The 21,889-nt window shown below is 37.6% G+C and overlaps 4 protein-coding genes across 9 annotated transcripts in view; 3 read left to right on the top strand and 1 right to left on the bottom strand.

The window, feature by feature from the left end:
• ccdc85b (coiled-coil domain containing 85B) overlaps positions 1-356 on the top strand; it is a gene marked incomplete in the record, with an annotated part of 2,281 nt that extends 1,925 nt beyond the window's left edge. Inside the window, 1 exon segment of the mRNA XM_024283170.1 lies at positions 1-356.
• The window catches only part of yif1a (Yip1 interacting factor homolog A (S. cerevisiae)), a 15,172-nt gene extending 2,038 nt beyond the window's left edge, over positions 1-13,134 (top strand). Inside the window, exons 2-10 of one of the 2 annotated variants that reach the window (XM_024283169.2) lie at positions 6,905-6,996; positions 7,385-7,436; positions 8,299-8,543; positions 9,285-9,389; positions 10,772-10,850; positions 10,930-10,987; positions 11,081-11,236; positions 11,406-11,499; positions 12,690-13,134. In XM_024283169.2, the coding sequence (XP_024138937.1) occupies positions 7,406-7,436; positions 8,299-8,543; positions 9,285-9,389; positions 10,772-10,850; positions 10,930-10,987; positions 11,081-11,236; positions 11,406-11,499; positions 12,690-12,848 (927 nt within the window). In that variant the 5' untranslated portion in view covers positions 6,905-6,996; positions 7,385-7,405 and the 3' untranslated portion in view covers positions 12,849-13,134. The remainder of the gene's footprint in view (positions 1-6,904; positions 6,997-7,384; positions 7,437-8,298; positions 8,544-9,284; positions 9,390-10,771; positions 10,851-10,929; positions 10,988-11,080; positions 11,237-11,405; positions 11,500-12,689) is intronic. The other variant, XM_024283167.2, reaches the window with a different exon arrangement.
• Positions 1,065-4,395, bottom strand: fosl1a (FOS like 1, AP-1 transcription factor subunit a). Of its 2 annotated transcripts, none has more exons than XM_024283165.2 (4): positions 3,788-4,395; positions 3,261-3,509; positions 2,282-2,389; positions 1,065-2,202 (listed from the first exon to the last, which is right to left on the bottom strand). In XM_024283165.2, exons 1-4 carry the CDS (start codon positions 3,902-3,904, stop codon positions 1,672-1,674), a joined length of 1,005 nt encoding a protein of 334 aa, XP_024138933.1. In that variant the 5' UTR covers positions 3,905-4,395; the 3' UTR covers positions 1,065-1,671. The 2 variants fall into 2 exon arrangements, with proteins under 2 accessions (XP_024138933.1, XP_024138932.1); XM_024283164.2 differs by having other exon boundaries at positions 3,261-3,512; positions 3,788-4,390.
• A 1,476-nt stretch (positions 13,135-14,610) lies between the features above and the next one.
• si:ch211-145o7.3 (forkhead box protein N2) lies at positions 14,611-19,284 on the top strand. Of its 4 annotated transcripts, none has more exons than XM_024282883.2 (5): positions 14,611-15,135; positions 15,674-16,330; positions 16,417-16,538; positions 17,513-17,568; positions 17,919-19,284. In XM_024282883.2, the coding sequence occupies exons 2-5, from the start codon at positions 15,716-15,718 to the stop codon at positions 18,254-18,256; spliced, it is 1,131 nt and encodes a 376-aa protein (XP_024138651.1). In that variant the 5' UTR covers positions 14,611-15,135; positions 15,674-15,715; the 3' UTR covers positions 18,257-19,284. The 4 variants fall into 4 exon arrangements, with proteins under 4 accessions (XP_024138651.1, XP_024138652.1, XP_024138654.1 ...); XM_024282884.2 differs by having other exon boundaries at positions 15,677-16,330; XM_024282886.2 differs by having other exon boundaries at positions 14,611-15,131.
• The last annotated feature ends 2,605 nt before the right edge of the window (positions 19,285-21,889 follow it).

Here is a 21,889-nt window from a genome sequence, read left to right on the forward strand (position 1 = left end):
AACTTTGAATCAAACTGGAAGGTCTACAAGTTTTTAAAGATTTTTCTTCTGTTTGAATGAGTTAGAGATGTTTTTCTGATGTTTATTTGGTATACCACAGTATTTCTTTAGGCTCTTCTTCTTTCTGTAAGTCATGTTTTTGTATTTTACCTGTAACGTTAAGGATCATCTCACCTTTGACCCCTTCTTTCTACTGGTTTGTCTGTACTAACTGAAGCATTACTAACTATTTCAGTTGAAATCATAGATGATGCACATGCATTAGAAAAAGATTTAATTTGTTGTCAGCTGTTTTATTGGTGGGCTATGCTCGTAGTGCACTAAAGAGCTTTAAATACAGTGGGTGTGACACCCTCTGCTGTCCCGCCTGTTCATTGTGTGCTTGTGCGTTTACATGACAGCGAATGCTGGATTGATTTCTGCACTGGTTGTTTTGACCTTCTCTCCAACTCTGCTTGATGGATACGGCCCTACATGACAAGCGGGCAGACTTTAGGGGTGTCCATCAGCTTTATTTTGGGGTTTGAAAAGCTTGACAAGACAGGCATTCTTTTATCCACTTAGAGATAACAAATGTCATTTGACAGCAGAAACTTTGATTTTTATCTCCGGGTCCTCGTTTTGACACTCTAGCCTCGGTTTAGCGATCCGGCGCTGCCTTTCCTGTAGCCGCGGGAGAATTAGCAAGAGATTTTGGGGAAGTGGAGGACGTGTCACAGCTAAGGGTCAGGAAGCGGTCAACACACCTTCATGAGCTGCCATTAGAAATCAGCATCACTATCGATTATCTTTACTCTTTTTCAGCTCAATTAACTGATTTTTTTTAACGACAGTTACAGGGATTTCCTAGAATTTATGTTTCAAACATGTTTTAACATACCAAACATGTTAAGGGAAAAATTATTTGTTATTCATGTGAAATTCCATACAAAAAAATTAATCAAAGCTATCAATTTTAAAGATAAAAAACAATGTTTTAATTATTCCTTGTACTTGCTTTGCAAAAAATTTGCAAGTATTTTTGTGAATACTTAGCTTAAATTCAAACAACACTACACACTTGCCCCATTTCTTTGTATTTTATTTGTTTTAGTCAAACATTTTGACAAAAGCTCAAAGTAAGGCACTGCCCTCCATGTCTCAAAGTCCAAAAATATATTACACTCTCAAAATAAAAATAAATATGTGATTAACAGTCAGTATCAACTCCTACGGTCCAGCCTTAGAGGTCAATGTAGAGTTTTCAGATAAACTGTAATGATCAAAATTGTAATAATTTCATCCCTTGTCCAGAACAGTTTTAAAAACACAATATCAATAACAAATTTCAAGCTACGCAGTTATCAAATTCTCAATAAACCAAAATATAAACTTTTCTTTAGAGTGTATATACTCTGCATGCAGTGATTAGATCTCACACATTTCTATTCCACAATATGGCTTTTAAATATCAAAATATAAAGACTTTTTTAAATAGTAGGAAGAGTGTAACATTCACATTTTAGTAGTGCCTCAAACTTTGATGTGGTCTAAGAAAAGAATGAAATGAAGCAGCTGATCATCCTGAAATGCTTAAGATCACTCTCATTTCCATCACTTTCCCAAAGATAGCTCTGTCAAACGTCTCCCTCCGCTGAGACGAGTGTTAGTGTTGGCTGCCAGGTATGCAGATCACAGGGTGAGGATGGAGGGCGAGTGCAGAGAGTGGTCTGACTGATCGCCGCTGCTGCTGCTGCGGCGGTGAGCAATCCCGCAGGGCTCTCGGGCCCCCTGCTGCTGGTGGGATGCAACATGAGACATGGTTGAGGAGCTGGCATCCGAGGAGCCACCTGGATAGGTGAAGATCATGCTGGATGAAAAGGAGAGGAGGGAGGGAGTAGATAGGAGAATCGGGGTGTGGAGGGACTCGGACTCAGTGGGAAATGTAGTTGAGGTAGACGCTACGGGCCTGGTGGGGAGAGTGATCTTTGGCTTGGGCTTCTCAATCCTGATTGGTGGTTTTGTTGAAGGTCCAGGGATGCTTAATTCCACTGGCTCCATTTTGATAGCTGCTGGAGTTGGTTCAGAATCTGAATCTGATTCTTCTATTTTACAAATAGGGCGGTGAGCTTCCAGAACAAGCTCCAGCTTCTCTTTTTCCTTTTGTAAGTCAGCAATTTCCTTCTGCAGACGGGACTTTTCGTCCTCCAGCTGGTCTGTCTCCTGCATCAGGGAGAAGCACAGAAAAATGAGTTGAAGTACATTTAATTTAAACTCATAGCATTGTTTAGTGTTCACTCACGCATTGCAGTGAGTCTGTCAACTCCCGGCGACGATTGCGACATTTCGCCGCAGCCATTTTATTCCTTTCCCTTCTTATTCTGCGTCTTTCCAGCTCATCTTGGGAAAGCTTTGATTAGAAACAGGAAATAAATAAGTTACAATCAATAAAACATTTTAACTTCAGAAAAAAAAACCCAGAACATCCAGGCAACTAAGTCCAGGTACTGTTAAAGGACAAATACTGCCACCATGTGTCCACAGTCAGTCAAGACCGTCATGGCGGCTGAATTATTTAGGAAGACAGAGTTTCTGTGCGTGACACCAAAACACAGACTCCATTCGACACCCTACTACATAATTACTGCTGTGGCAATATTTCCCGCCCTTTCTGAAGGATGACTCACTCATTCAGACTCATGACTCAGGTGTGAGTCACAGAGATTGACTTGCCCCTGTGAGTCACATGACAAAGCACTTCCTGTCCATGTAGTTACTAAGTTGTGATAGGGATATGTGCCAACATGTGTCCAGTAAAAAAAAATATGACACAGAGGGGCAATGATGCTCTTTATGTGTAACATTTCTGATTTCAAGCAACTTTTAGGGAGTATTTTAATAATTTTGATGTCAGTATCTAAAAAATGGCAGTCAACTGCCATTCACAATCAAACCTGTGCATTGTGCCAGCGGACAAATGTAATCTTTTTGAGGCTTGGTATGTCTAAAAACATTTTTTTTCAGTAAATATCCTTTTGCAGAGGGTTGATTTTGTGTACATGTAAAAAGGATATGACACACTTGTGTCACTGAAAGCAACAGGAAATGACACATGAGCTACACATAAGAGATTTAGCCACCATCTCCACTCCTTTTAATGAGATGTGAAAAGAAAGCACTAAAAAAGAAAATGAATCCAACTTATCTAACCCTAAAGGCACTGCCAAACCCCATCAGCAAAACCTTTTCAAAAGATTTATGCTTTTCTTCCGTGTACCTACCTGTTCATCATTCCTACGCCTCGAGGAATGTGCAGTTGTTGCTCTTATCACGCCAGGTCTGAGGAGGTAGGACGGGGAAGGCTGTGGACCCATCGCCCTCGTCGCTGGGATTGCTGGGTAAGGAGCAACAGGTGAGCGGGACGGGCCTGGAGGATGCATGAGAGACGGCTGGACCAGCCACTGGAGATCCTGGTTCGTTGTGATGGCGTTGAGGCTGGGAACAAACTGACTGCTACCTGCCATCGTAAACTTCTGGAATAAAACCAAATGGATTATAGGCAACTGAGTCCAGCATCAGTATGACTGATTGGTCACAGATGAACTTTGAAACAACTGAAAAATACTTGGGTTGTGTAATTAAACTACAGCATGAATGATCCAAGTATTTTAATTGTGTAACAGAAAACTATAAAAACATTAATATTATAAAAAGGTAAAAGCAAAACTAGTATATACCATTAAATATTAATGATAATACCTCAGTCCTTGAGAATAAAATCAGTAAATAATATCAGGACAGTACATACCTGTTCCTGTTGCGTGGTCGAAGTGCTGGCGCCTCCCAGTGATATGGAGCTTGACCCAGAGACCGCACCTGTGTACGGAGGGTTGCCTCTTCCCTGACTTCCAAAGTTTCGAAACATCCTCTCAGCTTCAACGACAAGACAGCTGAATCCGGCGGGGACCTTTTAAGCCTCTGAGTTTAACTTTCGAGATGAGTCTTGTCTGTTAATTCAAACTCGAGGTGAGCCCACCTTTTCCTCGTAGATCGGTAGATTCCAAACCGGTACGGGTTAGAGGGGGGAACAAGGAAGGACAACTTTCCCAAAGTTTCTCTCAAAACAGCCAAATTTTCGGGGAAATTGTATTTAGTGTATCTCCTCGTCCTTAATCACACACGAAGAATGAAAAGTCTGGAAAGAATTTGTAGGATGTAAACTGTTAAGGCTGTTCTTTAAGTTTACCACGCCCCTCTGTGATTACGGGAAATAGTGTTGTCTGGAATCTCTCACGAATTTTACCACGTGCCGTGACGTTACTGTCCATATATGGTAATAGTTTCCTCCCGAGGACACAACGCCCGGGATTCTTGAAGCGCATTCTCCCCGTGGTTAGAAACTGAAACAGGGGATTTTATTATCCAATGCGTGACGGAAATAAATGTATCTTTTCCACAAAAAAAAGATATATATATGGCTTTATTTCAAAGAGCGAAAATAAGGTAATTAACGTTTTAACTAAATGTACCACAAGATTAAAAAAGAAAACATAGTTTTAAACTTTTTAAAATAAAGAGACAATATTTAATATCACTTAATAAGTTATAGTGATGCTCAATTACACATTAAGTTAACTTTTAGAAATGTAACTTATTTTTTACACTACCAATAATCAAAATAAAAGTATGTTCACTTTACACATTTCAATAAATAATCGATATCTACTTTATGCAAGTATATGATTTAGTGTATGATAAATTGTTTATGAGCAGTAATGCATAATAGAAAAAAATGTCAATTGTTTATATTTTTAAGCAGATTTGGTTATCTACAAATATTAAATTATTTAAATTTTAAATTATATTTAGAGCTACAACATTATATCAAAATATTTTCTTACAACTGATTCAATTAAACAACTCATAATGCTGCATGACTTACAGGGTAAATTACTATTTGGCTGAAATGAAAGCACATGTGCTTATGCTTTGAGGTTTTTTGGCCTCTAAACTCTCACTTTACAAACCTCACTAGCACACAAGCTTGTGGAAATGATTCAGTCCAAAGGCATTAGGATTGCTCATTTATTTTTACGATCCACTCTCAACAGCTTCTTTCTACATTCAACTATCACAAGTTTTCTGTGTTTTTTCCTTCAGGTTGGTTAATTTGATGCAACAGCTGCTGACTTTGCATCCCCGGGAGAACAGGGTTCCCGTCATCGGCTGTTTTCCCCTGTTGCTGACTGTCGCACCCAGCTCTCATGTTACTGCTAATACCTCTACCTTAACTCTGTTTGGCAGTATTTTTCACTGAGTTAAAGGTTTGGACATTCTCAGCACTGAGACACAGCTCAGTCATCTAGGTCCTTCATTTCACAGGGAAGATTATAAAGTTATGCTGTCAATAAGTAGTATGGTAGTGTACGTTTTCCTCTGATGCTCATTGCTGATTTACCCAGTAATATTCAGAACAAATATGAAGCATAATTTGTTTATTCTATGGGATTTGAATAAATGTGGGTTAAAGGTTAGCACTGGATGACTACAGGTTTGGAAATTTGAGTAACATCACACAGATGATTCATATAAAATGTCAGCCACTTTTGTTTTCACAGACTACACGTTCATTTACCCCTGGGTTCTTTTTATTATCTTTTATTTGCCTATTTATTTTCTTTTTACGTGACTGTGAGTAAGCGATTGCTTCATGTTTAGTTTTATTGCACACATGTCCTCAAAGGGCTTTTTTTCCTCTTTCAGGAATGTGGGATAAAGGAAGCTCATATCCCCCAGCAGTCTACTCATCCCCAACATATTACTCACCTACACCCACAGGCACACACCCACGCACAAACATACCAACTCTACACGCTTTAACTCTTGCCCGGTTGGTGTTACGTTTCATGCCTTGTCAACTTATGCCTACGTACAATGAGCAGGGAATATCTGATAAGGGCTGTGCAGTTCAGGTCTTAACAAGAACGGACTGATAGTCCAAACTGGGAACATGCTGCACTCATGTCAGAACTGCTCCTTAAAATATATGAATCATGCTCACTTCATTTCACCTGTTCTCTTAGCCACATTTTGCACAATATATATTCATACTTGGTTTCTGTTCCTCTGTACAGTCATTCGTGTTGGATTTGTATTTGTTGTGATTAAACATTTGCACCATGAATCATATTAAATTTCTAGGAATGTGAAACTTTTATTAACAATGGCAATAAATTGATAATATATACATGAACATGAATATATTCAAAGGATCAAATTTAGTTTACAAACATTTCCCATTGCCACAGCATTTCTGAAATAAAAAACAATTGCAATATCTAACATTTAAAACAGAAAAGTTAGAATCAAGATAGAAACCCCCCAAATATGTTGGGGACCATTATAAAGTTGGCTTCACACAATAAAACACATTCTTTATTTCTTTTTTGATTTTTTAAAATCATTATTTTAATTCTTTTTTTTTTTTATTCTAACAAAAAAAAACAATCAGTCAGTCAGTCAGTCAGTCAGTCAGTAAGTCACAGACAGACAGTGTTTTGCAAAACATTTTATTCACAAATGCAAATTTATAAAGGTGAAACCCAACATAAACGCCATTTTAAACTACCTAAATTATTTTAAAAATCCCAACTATCCCAACCTAAATAAAAAAACAACTTTCTTATTTAAGAGATTTGTTTAAGGTTTCAGATTAACTCCCTCACAAGCCCTTGTTTCTCTCTTTCGTTTTTATTTTATCTTTTCTTAATATTTTCATGTAAGAGTTATTGACAACTTAAGAGTATTTTTTGCTGCTGTTTTCAATATGATATAGATAAGAGTGCCTTGATTGTAATGTCTATAATTAAAAAAAAAAAAAAAAAAGTTGCATGTATTTTTTACAGTCAATGTGTGTGCCACGCAGGCACTCTGGATTCAACCAATCACAGCAAGTGGGCGGGATCACGGTGAACACACTGGTTGCCACGCAGCTAGCTTGGGACGGTAGCAAGGAAGGTAAATTCTATAATAAGCTTTGTGTTTTTACGATAACATTACTTATCCAAGGAAAGTAGTAGTTTATTATTAAAATACGGTTCATTATTCTTCTATTTTGACTGTCCTGTTTGTCTAACAACACCCCGCTGATGTTAAGCTCACTATTTAGCATATCTAGCTACCTAGCTGGTTTGCTAATACAAAATGCTAGCTAAATGCCGTTGAGCGATTTTTACCGTCATAAATAGTTGCAGGACTGCGTCCCATTGTTAGCTTGAAATAATACTTTCTCGCTGTAACATTTTTGCGCAAAATACATTTTTTATAGCTTAAAATGTTGAACACGAAGTTGAAACGAAGTAAACGGAATTGTAGCTAATAGTATGTCATTTGTTTTCGCTTCAAGCAGACGCCAGCAGACATCAGAATGGACTTGCCACATCACGGATACCGAGCAAGTAAGCTTCTGAAAGGGGACTATATATATCGGTCTATATAGAGAATGAATACATTGTTAACATGTTTTACATGTGTGTATGCAAACACAGTCACACTTCTGCTTCCTATGTAATACACTTCCTGTATGTTTGCTTCCTTTTTGCGTGGATCATAAAAAACAAAATTCAGAAATTCAGTTTACTTAAACAAAGATATATATATATATATATATATCTGTAAGTGGAAATTTTAACTGGAAATCAACTTTTCAAAACAAGACGAGGGGTATTTGTTAAAACGATACAGACACAACTGAGTGCAAAACCTGGATCTGAATGTCAAAAATGGTCTCCTCAAACTAAACAAATAAACAATAAGCAGCAACACATCCTGATGCCTTTAACATTTTGAGTTAAGAGTATATTACTTAAAATTGGCCATTTGCAGTATTTTTCTTTTGAAATATCAGAGTTACCCGTTTTACCTTAAATCATAGCTGTTAATGTCTTTGGTGGTTTTATGCCTTTAGTGTCTGCAGAGAATGAGAAATTGCGTTATCAAAGGTTAGGCAGATGTTTTAAACGAGGTCTTAGTTAATGCCTACTAAATGGATTTAGTGGATACATTTTCCAATATATGTGCATACTTTTAATTGAATTTTAAACGAGCTTTGTGAGATCAGAAATAATGACATGTGGGAACTACTTACTGCCACTAATGTTTATGTTATTTGAACTGAAGGCAACATAGTACAGTTAACATTAAAACAGAGTACAATGCTCTTTTTTTTCTGATGCTATACTTCAAAAGTATTAGTTACTGAATGTTGTTGCAGAAATTCAAACACTCCATATTTACTGTGCTTTGTTATGTGATCCACAGCCAAACCAAGAGCTCGTGCAGCTCCAACAACAGGTGACCCTGTCCTGTTTGAAGACACAAGCTCAGCAGCACCTGGACCAAGCAGTCAGGGCTACTATGCTTCTGGCTATAACATGGAAGGATCCCCAAACGACACGCAGGGAGGTCCAGGAATGAACAATCTGTTCACTGATCCAATGGCTAGCGCTGCAATGATGTACGGCTCCTCCTTAGCCAATCGTGGACAAGAAATTGTAAACAAAGAGGTGAGACAATATAACATTAAAATGTTGTTTATTTATAAAATGTATGGTGTTATGGTGTATGCTGGGGTGTTAATTTGGCCATTTTCCATACTTTTGTCTAGATGTGGTTTTAACAGTTTTTTTTCTCCCTTTTTTTACATTCCAGTAGTTTTTCCCTCCAGTTTCAGATTTTGGGATATAATGTTAAAGTTGAATTTTAAAATCACATACAATTAGACAATGTTAGGTTTGTTGGTTAAAAAAAAAGTAAATCAAGCTTATCTAATATACGATTCTTAAAATTGGATTCCGTTGGTCATTTATTGCCAAAATTGACTTAGAGGAAAATAAAGCTTTGTTCAAAGTATATAAATCTACCAATTTATTATTATTATTATTATTATTAAATATGTTTTATTTTGGCAAATGGAATGTGAAAGGAGGGTAAGCTACAGAAAAGGCCAGTATTAACATAACACAGCTTCGCCACGTTCTGTTTAAACTTGTGTTTAAAGTTACAGCTATCAAGAATTAATTTAAGCCAGTATTTTTTTTTATCAGTCATTTTGTTTAGGAAGCTTTAGGGTTTGTCGATTATAGCAAAAATTAGCAGCTTTTTTGTAGCATTTTCTATTTTTCTTAGCATATATGTTCTTGCAGAGAAGCAAAAAATAAAATGTAAATCCAACATTTTGTCAAAGCTATCCAAATAACTGCAGAATGTTTATTCTAATCTTGTGATGACGTTCTTTTGCTTTACAGATCGGCAGATTCATGTCTGTGAACAAGCTGAAATACTTTTTTGCAGTGGACACGAGATATGTACTGAAGAAACTTATGATCCTCATGTTCCCCTATACACACCAGGTAATCTAAGGCTGTCAGACTGTGTACTACATCAGTTCATGGAAAAATAACAAAAATATCTTGTACCTCAATGACTATCTCTGGGATGTTTTCTAAACTGTATCACATGAAGGAACTGCAGGATGCATCTTATTCATTTCTTTTTATTTTCTTTTATCTGTCAGGTCTCCAATCTTGTGTACAAATACTATGATACTGTGATAGATATGGGTTTACAGTCAGTCTAAATGGTGGTAAAAATTGTTTCATGTTTTTGCCACCACTAAAATCTGCTCCTCAATACCATGTGAACTAGATCTAGAGTAAACCGGGCCCTGGACTTCTGTTTCTAGATTTGCAGCAAACCTATAGGAAGATGGTTGCAAAAGTGAACAAATTCTCATTGACTCCTTTCATCTTAAAAAGACCAATTTTACACCAAATATACACCTACATATCCAGTAAGTTTTGAAAAATCCATTATTTGTCATTTTGCTTTCTATTTATGACAACTTGGCTTTGAAATTGGCCTTTTTAAGTGCACGTTTCTTTTGTTGTCAGATGGGTGGACTCAAAACTCTCACTGTACTTTGTCCTGCACAGTCCGTCATGTTTTGTCATCAGTTAGGTGGGGCAAACTTTCTGTCTCAATTTAGACTTTTCTTTTGCCAGTCACAAACCTATGCGTGATGGCAGAGATTATTCATCTATGGAGTAATGACCATTACCGTGACATTATTGCAGTTATTATTCCACATTTTTCAATACTCTTGAAAGTTATTTAAGGTCCCCCATGACTCTTCAAACTTTTTTTGTGTTCCTCAGTCGACTTCAAATGGAGGTTGAACTTGTTTTCTTTTTTCTTTATTTTGTAAATACAAAATGAAAGTTATATTTCAAGATATATTTCACGTATCTTCATTTTTTTGTAGTTGTTACAGATATTTTCAAATTTTCTGGAGTATAGGTCGCAGTTTTTTTCATAGTTTAGCCAGGGGTGCGACTTGTACTCAGGAGCAACATATTGTTTTTGGTTTTTGTTTTTTTAAGACATAAATAGCCTCGTATATTTATTTTTCCCAGTAAACATCGACTGTCCTTTAGCATTTGTTTCCTCTATCAACCACTAGAGGGCGATGCGTCTGAGTATAAGTATTTGCTACTGACAGTGGCAGAAGAAGTGTCTTCCAAGACAAACATGGAAGAGAATCTGATTGTGTTCCTCTTAAACTTTTATATTTTTCTTACACAGATCAAAAGATTAGTATTCTTGTATTTATTTATTTTAAGCTGCGCTGGGCTTGGCAGATATGTTCTGAAACGTCAGACTTTTCTCCCAAAAGTGAGACTTAGATTCCGGAAAATACGGTAATGCTTTTTTTTTTCTTTCTTTCTTTTCTCAGGACTGGGATGTCCGCTACCATAGAGACACTCCGCTGACCCCAAGACAGGATGTGAACGCACCTGACCTCTACATACCAAGTTAGATCTATTTTTCCTAATTCTATGAGTCCATCATGCTTCTTGTTTAACTCATTAATCATATTTTTGTATCCTTCAGCTATGGCTTTCATTACCTACATTTTACTTGCGGGAATGGCCCTTGGTATTCAGAAGAGGTACACCAATGTTCCTCATCTACAACATGATTCACTTCTGTTCAGTTTGTGCCAGGTGAATTAAATTGGGGCGTGTCTCTACTTTGTGTGAAGGTTCAGTCCTGAGGTTCTGGGATTGTGTGCCAGTACTGCCCTGGTGTGGGTCATTATTGAGGTCTTAATCATGTTGCTAAGTTTGTACCTTCTGACGGTACACAGCGACCTCTCAACCTTTGATCTCATTGCCTACAGTGGATACAAATACGTTGGGTAAGTAACATCAAGAATTAAAACACAAACTTGTGAGAACACATTGAATATAGCTTTCCCTCTCAAAAAGAATGTTGAATACAGTATGTGAATGTAATAATGTTGGCACTTTATAAGCTCATGCATTGAATGATCCATGGTTACAGAATTTGTTCATGTCTTCCTCCAGGATAATTTTCACCATGGTGTGCGGTTTGCTTTTTGGCAGCGATGGCTACTTTGTGGCCCTCGCCTGGTCATCCTTTGCAATAATGTTCTTCATTGTAAGTACTTTTAGGATTATTAACAGAACTGAGACGTAATCAAAAAGGAGAACAGACTGAAACTGTCATTTTAAGACCCACTCTGATCTTTTTTTGATCTATTGTAAAAGCGTTCCCAGTTGTCTCTTTCAATTATACTGTTGTTACCAAAAAATGTCGTTTTCTAGGACATAGTTTCTACAGAGCGGCAGTAGTTCATTAGACATTCACCTCTGCGTTCTTTGCTGAACTGTTGGCGCTGAGTAAGCCTGCCCCCACTTCCTGTCATCCTTCTGTTTACATGCTCCCCTGGTAGCTTGCAGCCCCTCACACCCCCTTCCTAACGTTAGTGGTGCAATAAAAATGGCGAGCAATATTGGAGCTAACCCGCCGTACAGTTTTGATCCAGATTCCAGCTCAGACGAGGAAAATGAAGACATTAATGGATCTATTTGTCTACAAGTGGGATTCATCCGATGAAGCTTGTGGATTACTGATTGTATTTTCTCAATCACATGAACAAGCTGCTCCATTTCCTCATGATTTGAACAAGGAAGTACTCAGAAATGTAATTTAAGCTTAATTTTTAAGTGCCTGCCCCACATCATGACAAAGCACCAGAAGAACATGTTAGAAACACCAAAAACAGCATTTTCATCAGAGTGGGTCTTAAATTAATACTTTTAACAAATTATTATTAATTTACATGTTTTTAAAATGGGTTTGTGTCCATTTCTAACACATTTACTTAGATGGGATTTTTGTGATTCCTTTTGTTGTAAATATTTTGTTTCAATAACAAGAACATTTGCTGTTAAATAACTTCTTTTCTTTTCTTTTTATAGGTTTAATAGATTTGATTTATTTTGTTGCAAATAGGTGTTTTTACAGGAATGTAGTTTACATCATAGTGAATGTTGTTGCCCCCTTGCCTTGTATAATGTTTGAGTTTCAGGGTAGTATATTTTGAGTTTAAGTCAAGTACAGTGAGAGCAAATGGGCTGGCATTTAGTTGCTATGACTGTGCTAGACAACCCTCAGAGACTCAGGAATGTTTCTGCCATCAGCCAAGAGGACTGGCATGTAGCTCTTATTAGAACTTTTCTGTATTGTCTATTAGCTTTTTAGCTGGTAAAAAAACTAATATACTAAGCCATCTTTTTTATCTAACTGTTTCTAACAATAATGTAAAAATATATTTTCCTCCAAAGGTTCGATCCCTGAAAATGAAGATTCTGACGTCTGTGTCCTCGGACTCGATGGGAATGGGATCGAGTGCCAAACCTCAAATCCGCATTTACATAACTGTAGCAACTGCAGTCTTTCAGCCAATCATTATATACTGGTTAACATCTCATTTGGTCAGGTGACTGTGATGTCATTAATGATCGCCAGAGCAAGAGAACAGACCACAAAAAGAGGGAGGGTGTACAGTTGCCCCTTAAACTCTGTCAGTAAACCTACGGCGTATTGGCACTTTGTTTGGCAGTGTGTGTTTTTGTTTTTCAGCTATGCTTGTTCATAATGACATGACTGTAATTTGAAGGAAGTGTGACACATTTTAGTGCATCTGCATTGACTATTTAGTAATTCAGTCAATTTATTTTTGTTCAATTAACATTAAGCACACAAAGGCTTTCAGTGATGGATCTGCTTCATTATTAGAACTGGTTCGGTACTGGTTTCTTTTTAAGCTCAGACATGCTTTACAGTATTTACTCCACTGTGTACACAGAACATTGACAGAAGTTCAAGTACTGTTTCTTGATTTAGGAATGTTGCTGGACCCCCTCTTTCTTAATTCATCCTGAATTTTATTTATCTAAAATTTGACTAAGCATGACGATGTTTGGAGTTTCCTAGAAAAATCAATAAACGTACTGTTGTTATACTTTTATTTGCTTTGCGTGTTCAACATTTTCTGTCATCTCATAAATGTTTTACAGTATTTATGTATCAAGTAAAAAATTGAAAACATATGTTTATAAATGTTAGCAAAAATAACCAGTAGGCCAACCTGTTAATAGCATAAAACAGGCGAGGAAATGGCAACCCCTGATGGGAAACTCCAAAAGGTGCTACAACCACCACACAAACATTTCACGTATTTAGCTTTAATATGTATACTTTGGAAATAAGTATAACCCTTATTTGTGAGTGTGTAATTCAAATTTTTAACTCTTATAGTCAATCCAGGGAGCTCTGGTCAGCAAACGTAGCGATTGCAGGTAGCAACGCAAGGCTTTTCTAAAAACCCACAGAGCGGTGAGGGCTGAACTGAACTACGTTCCGGCCCGCTCCGATCTGCGTGCCGTGACCAGCGCTCTGGAAAGCCTGGTGTTGAAGGCGCTGTCAGGGGAGGGGCTGCAGAGAGGAAGTGATGCGCCCTGGAAAATATATTCTTTAAAGAGATAAGGGTTTTAAAAATGCATTTTTAGACTTATTTATAATAATTATCGGGCATATCTGTTTAAGAAAGTGTCAAGTTTCGCCAGATAACATTCACAATCTAAGTTCAAATCGGCTGATAAAACTCTCCTGACCCAGCATTCTAGCTGCAGTTAGAGGCATGTGTATCTGTGAAAAGTCTCACCTCAGATTTGTGCATAAATGAGGTTTTATGTGTGTGTGGGTGTGTGTAAGAAGTGATTCAAGCGTATTTTTTTTTTATTTGTGTGTTATTTAGTTTGAAGCTGCTGTAATTTTAGTTTGTGCTTGTGTACATTTTATTTTGTATTTTTGGAATTTCAAAATTTTTGTACTTATGTACAAAATGTGTTGTATAAGTTACAAATCAGGAATTGCGCACGCACAAATCCAAAGTTATGTGCACAAATCAAGAATTACGCACATACAAATTAAATTCATGTACACAAATCAGGAATTGCACATCCATAAATCCAAAGTTAAGTACAAATCAAGAATTACGCACGCACAGGTTGAAATTCATGTACACAAATCAAGAATTACGCACACAAATCCAAAGTCATGTGCACAAATCAAGAATTAGGCATCTACAAATCCAAAGTTAAGTACAAATCAAGAATAATGCACGAACAAAACGAAAGTCATGAGTACAAATCAAGAATTACGCACACAAACCCAAAGTCCTGCACAAATCAACAATTGCATGACCAAAGTCGTGTGCAGAAAAAATAAAAAGATTTGCACGCAAAAATCCAAACTCATGAGCACAAATCAAGATTTATGAAAGCACTAATCCAATGTTATGCACAAATAAAGAATTACTCACGCACAAATTGAGGTGATAATTAATTAATAGGTGAATAGGACTGACTGTAAAGCGCCTTGGGCTGTCCAGGAGGGGAAAGCACAATACAATTATTCGCAATTCACCATATCTTAGTACATTTGTTTGGATATACTTGTATAGCATCATAACTATCATCATTTTATTTTTATTTATTTTTTTGGACGCTGTTTAATGAAAGTATCGCCTTTTTTTCTTTTCTTTTTTGCCTTTGCGAGACTGCGCTCGGGAGCGCGCTCGACGTTTAGCGTCCTTTTGGTTGCCGTGGAGACCACGGACAGCAGCAGGCAGACGGGATCAAGCGTGTTTTACTTTTCACATCAGGATTTCTCCTTTTATTTTTCCAGCAGCGTGCTCTGGACGCGCGAGGGGAACTGGTCGAGTAGGTAATATGCAGTCTGATTTAACAACTCTTTTTGTTGTTGTTTGAATTATTTTATTTTGTTAACCCACGAGGGTCACCTGCATGTGGAACCAAAACGCGACTTTCCTGAATAGCCAAATGAAACTTAATATTGCTCCGCCATTTGCGCGCTGACGTGCTTTGTTAAACCATGTGCCCGCGTGCTAAAATTCAGGGACATAACTGTGTCCTAGCATTCAGCACGAGGTTAAAAGAGAAGCTTTTCCGAGATGTTGCACCTGTTAGAGGTGGAAAATGGAAGTGAGGACTTTGAACTGCATGCTCAGCAGAGGGGAACGACTGGAAAACATGTCACTGAAGCTGCTAAATCAAAAATATCTGCTGCTTGTTGCATCAAAACTGTTATTTTTGAAGTTTCACTGAACCTTTTGTTCCACTTTATAGTTCAAAAACCACTTTTAAAAGTTTGGTAAATGATAAATCCCTAGTGGAACCCCTCACTATAGTTCTTTCAAAGGATTTTAGTCCAACTTTTGAGGAGATGCGTTTTCATCTTTCAGCAGCAGTCCAGCTGAATGACGAAGGACATTTCCTCCTGAGAGATGGAGAGCACCTCTCACACACTGCCATCCGTGTCCCAGTATCCCACCACTCTGGGAGGGTGTCTCGCCTTTTCTTCTTTGACCCTGCAGCCCCACACAAATGGCTGCGTGTCCCTCCCACTTTCACCTATATCTTTCCCCCCATCCCCTACCTCACTTTCTCCACACTCATCCTCCCCTTCTTCACTCTGCACCGAGTCCCACGCCTCAGAGGGACAAAGGGCACAAGTCCTCAGTCAGGACGCCACGCCTGACCAAGATGACCTGACCTGTCTCAGCTGGCTGCATCAGAGGAACAACCTGCTCCCACTGCAGCCCCTCGCCAAAATGACACCCCTACGCCAGCGGGATGGCTGCACAACTACCGTGCCTTCTCCTCCTCCTCCTCCTCCACCTCCTCCTGCCTCATCCAAGCCCCCGTACTCCTTCAGCAGCCTGATCTTCATGGCAATAGAAGATTCTCCACACAAAAAGCTGCCCGTGAAGGACATCTACGAATGGATTGTGAAGAACTTCCCATACTACAGGACAGCCAGTGGAGGCTGGAGGAACTCTGTCAGACACAACCTTTCCCTCAGCAAGAGCTTCCGTCGCATTCAGAGGGACAGAACCCAGGTTGAGATGCTAAATTATATCTAAAAAAAAAAAAAAACAAGCATGTAACCTGATGGGATATGTTATGGCATGTGTTTGTGTTGCAGTCGGTGGGGAAGGGGTCGTTCTGGTGTGTATGTCCTGAGTATCGTCCTGCACTGCTGAAGGTGTTGAGGAAGACCCACAGCTTCCACAGTACCAGCAGCAATCTGATAAATAAACCAGCACTGTGAGTAGAATAACTTGTTATGCAGTTACACTTTCGCCAATAAAAGCAAAGAAAACACTCATAAATGTTTTCTTTTGTTTTTCCCAGTAATTCTAATAGCCTTTTATTATTCTAAAACCTTCTAAAATCTAAAATTATACTCAAAACTGAAAATGCAACAAATAAATAAAAAAAGTAAAATGCACCAAATAGCAACAAATTTAATAGGTCAAATTTTAATCATTAATTACTTAGAAAATAAGCAATCCATTCACCAATTCCATGACTGGATTATTCATCTTAGGATGTTCTTGTATTATTTTAAGGCAAAAACTGCTTTAACTTTTTTTTTAAATGTGATTTTATTGTCTTTTTTTTTTTTTTTTAAAGGAAAACTGTTCAAGTCTCAGTTTATATCACTAGATATGTATAACGTCTTGACAACTAAGTAAAATGAGTTTTGAAAGTTTAGTAGAAAACAGACATCAAATTGAAGCTAATGAGGAATCTAATCAAATTGTGAACTTGTAAAGTCAATGCAGTCTTAGTGAACTAAACACTTTTTTTCAGGATTGTCAGACACTTTAGTCATGCAGTTAAAACGATCAGGTTGAAATGTTCTGGCTTTGTCTTTCAGCTGCTCGCTCTCACATCCTGTCATTAATATGTGACCCGTCTTCTGTCAGTTTCTGAAATAAAAACTTTTATCTTTCAGGCTGATGTTTAAGATGGAAAAATACTTTAAGATTTAAACAATGGAATTGAAAAAAAAAATAGACTTACAGTATTGATGTTTTCTCTATGTGATGATTTATGATTGCTTAATTGATCATTTGATTGATTAAAAAACTCGTAATTTAATTTTTCATAGGTAACAATGTTGTATCTTTTACTAAAGTTTCCTTAGGTTTCTTTTTATTTACATATGTAAGCTACTGAGTAGGCCAAAACTGCAGCATTTGTAAGTTTTGACTGTTCTGTCATGTTTTCTGCAGATTGGAAGGAGCTGACTATGACGTGCCTGCAGTGTGTGACATGGTGGAAATCTCAGGTCAGTGTGAGATTCAGGTCCATGTCCCTTCTTAGGGTCTGCAGAAGTGAACATGTCTGACTTTATGCTCGTCTCTTTTATGCTGGATTCTTGCTCTGGAGCAGTTCTCTGACACTTTCTCCCAGTCGAATGCTTCCCCAACATTCCTGTGTTTGTGTTCTGTTGTCATGGGAACCACCGTCTATTACCTTGACAACTGGAGACTAGCCTAGCTGCTTCTTTTTACCATTGGTTCCTTCAGTTTTATGGCTGAGTCTGTGAACACTACAGCCTCAATGTGTTGGCTCTAGAATGGAAACAGTTTTTTTTTTAAATCCAGAATTAACAGTTTGATTTTTTTTTGTTTGCAGATTCTCTTTCTCAGACTTTGCTCCTCTCCTCTTCCTCATCCCAAATCCTCACCACTGATAACCCAGATTTTGCTGAGAACCAGCCAGATCATGAGGAACTCGTCCCCATGGAGTCGGATGAATACCAGCAAGAGGAGGTCAGCAGCGAAATGGAGAAAGACCCGCTGTCCGACAGCGGATACATTGAGTTGCATTATTACCAGTCTAATGAGTTCCAGTACTTTGTGCTGCCCGGCGACTCTGAGCTGGATCTGGAAACGGTGGAGATCCTTCAGCTTGATGCTGAAGCTCAAGAGGCTGCTGGATCCCTGCTGGACCTGGCAGGTGGTGGATATTAGCTCACAGCTCCCCTTTACAACAACCTCAAACATTGTTCACAGAAATATTTACCTTGGCCCATGAATTGTGTATTATTGTGTGAAACTTTTGTAGCAGTATCGGTCCGTAGATGGAGGCAACAGCAATTCTCTGGTATTCAGCCACTTTCAGAGCACAAGCTCAGCATATCATGTATTTCCTGATCCATCAAACATGTATTTGATGGATGTGGTTAATGTGATCATGAACAATTAAGTATAGCAAAACCTTTTTTTTTCGATGTACTAATTTAATTTTAAAATCTAAAACATCTCAAAGTATTTATACAGTAAATGTATTGCAGTTTTATGGTGATCTGCTTCATTCTCAGGGAAGGAAAAACTCCTTCACACTCAAACTGGCTTTTATCTTAAACTATATTTTTACTGTGTACATTTTTAACTTCAAGTAGAAATAGCACTTTGCTGCACTTAAACTTTAGTTGTGTATTTAGCTAATAATTAATCAGAGAAAATTGTGATTCTGGTCATCTGTCAATAGTTATTTCCTTATTACTGTGTTTTTTATTCTTTAGATCCTTTGATTTAAAAAAAAAAAGGTTTTATTTCATGTTCCAAAGTCCCATTCTCATGTCATTAATCGATTTAAATTCAATTATATGATCTTTTAGGATATTATAGTAGTAAATTAACAATTTGACTTCATTTAATTTGACAAATTCACTGCCACTTAATTAAACATTTTGTATTTTAAAGTGCATCAAAATTCTGTTCATACATTTTTCATATAACTTACTATTTTTGATGTAACATGATGTGTTGCTGCTCTTTTGAATAAAATTACTCTTTGTTTATTTCATTCACTTCCAGAAAAAAAGCAAATCAAATATTTTTTAATAAGCATTATGTACACTTTTATAAGAAGAAATGCCAACTTGTTGATAAAAGAGAGAAGAACAAAAAGTTATGCCTTTGTCACACTTTTGCCTGATGCTATATAAGTAACAAACAAATACTACTTTCAATAAAGATGAATGCATGTTAAAATATTTTTGTTAACATATTATTTACTGCCATTTCTATATCATTACTGTAATCCTTTTAGTTAGTTTCCTGTACTATTGTTGTTTAACTCCATTCTATCCAATACTTCTAACAAACTGACTGCATATTTGCTTGGTTCAGAATTGACTGATAGATGTATTCACCGCCGTCATCAGCTGGAAGAGGACAACCTCGATCCGTCCGACAACTTTCACATTTTTTGCTGCTATTATGTCTTTGATTCTTTGATTTAACAGCACCTGGACATACTTTTACTGATCATATCTTAGAAAAGTCTTATTTTAAGAAAATGTATTATTACACTGTTTCTTTTTGGTATGCATAAAAACAGAAAATATAGAGAAACTAGCATTTTCTCTAATTGTGAAATTGTTTTGGACTTCTGACAGGATCTCGTATATCTTTTCAAAATAAAAGCCCCCCCCCAAGCCAAACAGGTTCATTCCAGTGTAGCTCTGGACGGCTACTAACTTGTGCAGCATAAGATAATATATCCTTTAAACTCACAAAAGATCAGACTTTTTATCAAAGTTTGCATTGTATTTGAAATCTGAAGCTGATTTTCAGGTCAGCAGGGATGTAAAATCTTGACTTACCGGTAGATTATTTTATAAATTTAACTAATCTAAATAATAAAAAAGTGCTGGTTTAGCAACCCTCACTGTCTGTAGAGCCACAATGGAAGGGTAAAAGAGCCACATGTGGCTCATCTGAAACTACAGGTTGCAGACCTCTGATTTGGGGCAACAGTCTCCTTCCCGGGGTTGTGAAGAGGTGACATAAGTGTGTTTTATTTTTGTTTTCTATTTTCTAATCAACGCATTTAATTGTTTCTGTAATGGGATTGAAATAATTGTGTTTTGTCCTGTGTTTTTCAATCTATGCTTGAAATAAACCAATCAATACCAGATTTTTGACTATATTAATTCCAGGAATTAAACAAGTTTATTTTAATTAGCCAAAAAATTGGCAATGACCAACAAACAGCTCTTTTAAGATTGAGTGTGTGGTTGAGGCCCTGCGACAGACTGGCGACCTGTCCAGGGTGTACCCTGCCTTCGCCCATCAGTAGCCGGGTTGGGCTCCAGCACCCTCGCAACCCCGAAAGGGACAAAGCGGACAAGAAGAATTTATAGAGATCAACAAACAAAAAAAAAGTTGATTTAGGCTTTGGTTACTCTTTAACCTGCTTGCAATTCAGGCACATGACTTTATTTGTCCACTTAACTTGAAAGTTCCTTTTTCTCATCACCATTTTTTCCTCAAAGGACCCTGATCTAGCTCTCTCTCCTAATCCCGCTCATCCTCCTGCTCTGACTCCAGCTCTACCACGGTTGTCACCATATACATCTTTATTATGTCTATGGCTGCCACGGTCCTTCCTTTCTCCATCGAGGCAGGGATATGGACAATGTCTGCACTCTAGTGGTGAAATCATTGTACTGCACCATTGACACCGGGATGTAATTACCCTTTTACTCCTGCAGAGGTCGCCAGAAACCACTATATGGATATATATATATATATATATATATATATATATATGTGTGTGTGTGTGTGTATGTATATTCCAATGTTCAGCTGGTTTAATAACCATCAATTAGGATTTATTGAGGGCCACAAAAACCTTTCCCGTGGGCATCCAGTGGCCCGCAGGCCCCACTCTGAGAACCCCTGCTCTAAGTCAACAAATTGTTTTCTTAATCATGACTATTGGGCAGATTTCCAATCATGTCATTGGGTCTGGATATCCCCAGTGAACTCGCAGAGAACTATACTGTGACCAGATCATGTTTATCAGCTGATATTGAAAAAAAAATGTAATTGAAGAGTGATGGATCACACGGCTGTTTGTAAATGAAAATTATGATTATAGCAGCATCAACCACTGCTTAATCCAGTGTGGGTCTAACGGCAAGATTCTTCATGCTGCTGCTGAACCACTTCGCCACAAGCTTCCCTGTGCTGGTCCCCAGCCCAGACAAACTGCAATGACATTTTGACTTATTGTTGTATTTGTATCGATTTATGTTAATAGCAGTTGAAGTAGCAAGTAAACCTGCCAATATTCAATCTAGATTAAATTGGCTGCAGTTTATTTTTAATTAAAGTTGACATAAATGTATTTGGGAAAAAACAGCAGCAGACTTATCTTTATAAAAAATGAAATGTGAATGGATTTGTCTTAAATTTGTTTACTTGTTAATACACATTAATTTACACTTCATTACCATGCAACTAATGCAATACAATCTAGCAGAACTAACCTGCACTGTTCAGTGTTCAGGTATTTATCTCCAGTCGCAGTGACTCGCATTTGTCGCTAAAGATGTCCTGGATCAACTTTAGCGTTACATCAAACACAGACAGGAGCCTGCTGAATACACACTAGGCTTCGAAAATAGTCTCTACAACTATTCAGAGAATGCCATCAGGCAGACTTTTCTGTTATTATGGAAGTCCGCTTTGCAACCCTTGTCAGGATTGTTCACTTATTCAGTCTTTATATTTTGCTGATAATTTTTAATGTCTGTATCAAGGTCAGGTACAACACTTTTAACTGCTACTTTGGTGCAACGGAGACATGCT

Source organism: Oryzias melastigma, linkage group LG10, assembly GCF_002922805.2.
Source record: "Oryzias melastigma strain HK-1 linkage group LG10, ASM292280v2, whole genome shotgun sequence".
In the NCBI taxonomy this organism is placed as follows: Eukaryota; Metazoa; Chordata; class Actinopteri; order Beloniformes; family Adrianichthyidae; genus Oryzias; species Oryzias melastigma.